The sequence below is a fragment of the Pinus tabuliformis genome, chromosome 2_2, assembly GCF_031772625.1.
Source record: "Pinus tabuliformis cultivar Carrire ecotype Pingquan chromosome 2_2, CPIR1, whole genome shotgun sequence".
In the NCBI taxonomy this organism is placed as follows: domain Eukaryota; kingdom Viridiplantae; phylum Streptophyta; class Pinopsida; order Pinales; family Pinaceae; genus Pinus; species Pinus tabuliformis.
The window spans coordinates 841347428-841351361 of NC_142300.1; the positions used below are offsets into that span (position 1 = coordinate 841347428).

General features: G+C 35.0%; 1 protein-coding gene across 1 annotated transcript; it reads left to right on the top strand.

Annotated features, from left to right (window-relative positions):
* Window positions 1-1869: 1869 nt before the first annotated feature.
* Window positions 1870-2382, top strand: LOC149195594 (uncharacterized). The gene has a single exon (XM_089407969.1). The coding sequence runs from the start codon at window positions 1870-1872 to the stop codon at window positions 2380-2382; it is 513 nt and encodes a 170-aa protein (XP_089264095.1).
* The last annotated feature ends 1552 nt before the right edge of the window (window positions 2383-3934 follow it).

The window sequence follows — 3934 nt, forward strand, 5'->3', positions numbered from 1 at the left end:
TGGTATTATGAATAATAGGGGTCTTTACCATGGTATTAGCCCATAGTAATGAGCGTGACAATGGATATTTGATCCTGTCAAAGAATATCATAGGCATTACTAAGGGATTGGCCTAAGGTATAGGCTAAGGCCTATACTACATATGGAGATGGAGATCAAGTGTTAGTGTGTGCATATGATGGATTATTTATGAATGAATTGATTTGAAATAGGTGTGCCCTAGGGAGCATGGAGATGGATCAAATTTGTTACATTTGAAATGAATACATATTGCATAATATGTTTATGGTTTGATACATATATAATGATGGTATTTTGATGTGTGTTTGTGTGTTGAGGTTTGAAAAATGTTGTGTTGTGCAGCGAAGGTATGACTCAGTGATTACAAATATGTATGTTGGTGTTCCATTGAGAAGTTGTGTACATACACAGACATCCTTCAGACTAGTCACATATATATTTTGAAGTATGGAAATATCTGTATGCATGTGTCAAGTATGAAAAATGTGTACATACGCGGAAGTTCTTTATAAGAGTCACGTACATCTTCTAGGGTTTTACAATATGAGATGTTAATGATGTATGATTAGTTATGTTATCTAGGGATGATGCTACTGTGTGGTGATCTTTATCCAGTTCAGTAATCTTTTATGAGTTCAGTGATTGATTCAGTGTGACAGTGATTTAGACTCAGTTTTTAAGTGTTTTGAGATCCATGCGCAGGTAGTCTTCAAGGGAAGCACGTAAATATGCTGGTATGATTCAAAAAAACAACGTATACATTCTGAAATATGCTTGATCAGGGTTTGTAGTGACAATGGTTTGTTTCTATCATGGGTAACAATATTTGGCTTGGTATATTGATCAATAATTGTGCATTGATATGATATGCTCTGGTTTAGTTTTTTCTACTTGCATTGATTGAAATAATTGATTGAGATTCAATGATTGATTTGTTGATTCAGTTGGTATAGTGTCTAAGTGATGTGATTGAGTGATTGGGTTCAAGAGTGTTATTTGATATTAGGCTTAAATGATGGGAGTGGGTCCAATATGAAAATATGGTGAAAAGTGGCCTACAAGTTTGATGTTGTGAGTCAAGTGGATCCATTATGAAACGTGGTCCACATAGGTGTTGAGGGTTGGAGCCTTCAGTGAGGGATTTAAAGCTTCCTTCCAGTGGTATTTGGTAAATATAATAAGGGGGTTGGATCTCTCTTCCGGTGGATGTCGGTAAACAAGTTCAGGGGGTTGGAGCTCCCTTCTAGTGGGTGTTGGAGAATGAGAAAAGGTTGTAACCTTCTGTGGGTGGTTGCTTGCGTACTGGTATGAGTATGTGCCAATACAAGATTCTAAGATGTTTTCCTTAAAAATAATATGAAGATAAAGATGACACTAGTGGTGGTTTTCTCCCATATTGGGTTTCCATCTAAAAATTCTAGTGTCCTCATGTTTTGATGTGTTTCTTATGTGTGATGGTTTATTATGTTCTTACTGCTCATGGTTACTGTTTAACTAAAGGCAAATGAAATAATGATACACTAGTTAAAGTAGAATAGATGATGAAATATATGAAAACTTAGTTAACTGGATATATGCAATTTTCTTTTATCGTGGTCATGTACATCCGTTGTTTTACTTAATGAAAACAACATAAAAAATATGAATAAGAAATTGAAAGGTTTAAGTGAATTTTAAAATACTGATTCACCCTCCAGTATTTTTCCCAACAATTTGTATCAGAGCAAGTCCCTCAGTAGAAACTTGATCGCTTCAGGGAGATCTGTTAAGATTAGTAGTCAAGAAGGAGTATTTTATATCATGCCACCTTTATTTAATGGATTTAAATTTGTCTTTTGGAAAGCCAAAATGAGGGCATACCTGCAGGCACTTGGAATAGATGTATGGGCAATTTTTGAAGGTGGATATCAATATCCAACCTCTAGTCCCACAGATACTGCACGGAAGAAACAATATGAAACAAATGCAAAGGATGTAAATGCCATCTTGGGAAGTCTGGTCGAGTCTGAATATGTGAAAGTCATGCAGCTAAACACTGCAGAGGCAATGTGGGATAAACTTATCCAAAGTTATGAAGGTGACACAAAGGTAAAAAGTTCCAAACTTCCAACATTTAGAATTCAGTATGAGACACTTAAAATGCATAATGATGAAATCATTGCAGAATTTTTCCTCAGAGTAGACAATATTGTTAACTCAATGGGAAATCTTGGTTATGAAATAAAGGATGATACTATTGTTGAAAATATTTTGAGATCACAAACTCCGAATTTCGATTCTAAAGTCTCTGCTATTGAAGAAATGCAAGATTTGAGAAATATCATTGTTGAACAACTCCATGGGATCCTAACAACCATTTAGATGAGAAAAGGAGGTGCATTAGATTGAGAGAGGCAACTTTAAAAGCCACACATAAATGGAAAGAGAAGGAATCACCAAAAGAAGCTACATATCAAATGAGGAAGAAGCAAATTTCATGAGGAGATTGCAAGTAGGAACTAGAAAATTCAGAGGTAAGCTTCCCTTTAAATGTTTTTCTTGTGGAAGAGTAGGCCATTATGCATCCAAATGTCCATATAGAGAAAATCATAAAGATAATGGAAAGAATGTTGCTAAAAAGAAGTTCTCTGACAAGAAAATATTTTACTCTAATGAATATAGTCATAGCACATCCGATGACCAGGAAAATTCAGATTCATATTCTAACAATCACTATCAAGTACTTATGGATCTTGAATATCAGTCAATTAATGAATCATATAGTTGTGAGGTAGATGATTTAATGAAAGCACTAAAGGAGAATGATAAGCTCAGGAATTCTAACAAAGAATTGGAAACAAAAGGAAATAATATGATTGAGGAAATAAACATGTTAAAGATGGAATTAGAAGCAACCAATAGAAGAACAAAAAGCATAAGAAAAAAACTTCAAGAAAAGGAAAAACATTGTGAAACATTAGAATCTGAAGTTATGACCCTAAAGGAAGATTATGAGAAGATCAACAAATGGGCAAAAGGATTTGAGTCTCTGGAAAATATATTAATGAACAACACTCTCCTCTAATCAAGACTGGAATTGGGTACAATCACATGGCTTCACATACACAATGTGATGACAAAAACCAATATAGTGTTGTTCAAAGGAAAACTGAATCAAGCCACACATCTAAAAGAAAATCTCCTAGATCAAGGTCAAGATCATTCCCTAGGCAAAAAGGATTGTTTTATGGAAAATTTTTCTCTTGTAACTCATTTGGGCATAAGTCCATTGATTGCAGGTCAATTATGTATAAAAAAACCAGGAGATGGGACAATTTCTAGCACATAATTAGAAATTGCAAGCAGATCTAGAGGAAGAAGGAACATCAGTTAGAAACATAGGGAAGATTGACCCTACTGTATTCCATTTCTTTTAAAGCTTACTCAAAATTTATGTTCCTGGTCAATTTCTCATGGAATGGTTCACCAAATCTCTATTGGCACCTATAATAGAATATGTGGCCAAAGGTTGAGTAATGACTGAGGAGCAAGTAATTTCTCATGTGCAATATTTGGCTTTGCTTTATACCCAATCTGGCACACTCTCGATAAGATACAAAACACTCTGAGACCTTCGAATAGTGTTTCTCATTTTATGCCTGGTAAAGAATCGCATGATGTTGATGGCATTATTGGTTATACTAGCTTGCAGACGACGAGTAAACCATATGGTATTGCTCTGCCTGCATCTACTCAAAACCCTTAATCCCACCCTCCTACAGATTCTACTTCTGAGATAAATGTCATTTCACATGATAAAGGAAAGTCTTAACAAAAATTTGGAAGCAAGAAGAAAGGAAAATGTAAGAGAAAGAAAGATCCCTCTCCGCAGGTTAAACAGACAAATTGGTCTTCTGATGAGAAACGAAAACCT

Excerpts from the sequence above, each read along its gene's own strand:
- LOC149195594 (XM_089407969.1), top strand. The coding sequence starts at position 1,870 with ATGAGGGCATACCTGCAGGCACTTGGAATAGATGTATGGGCAATTTTT.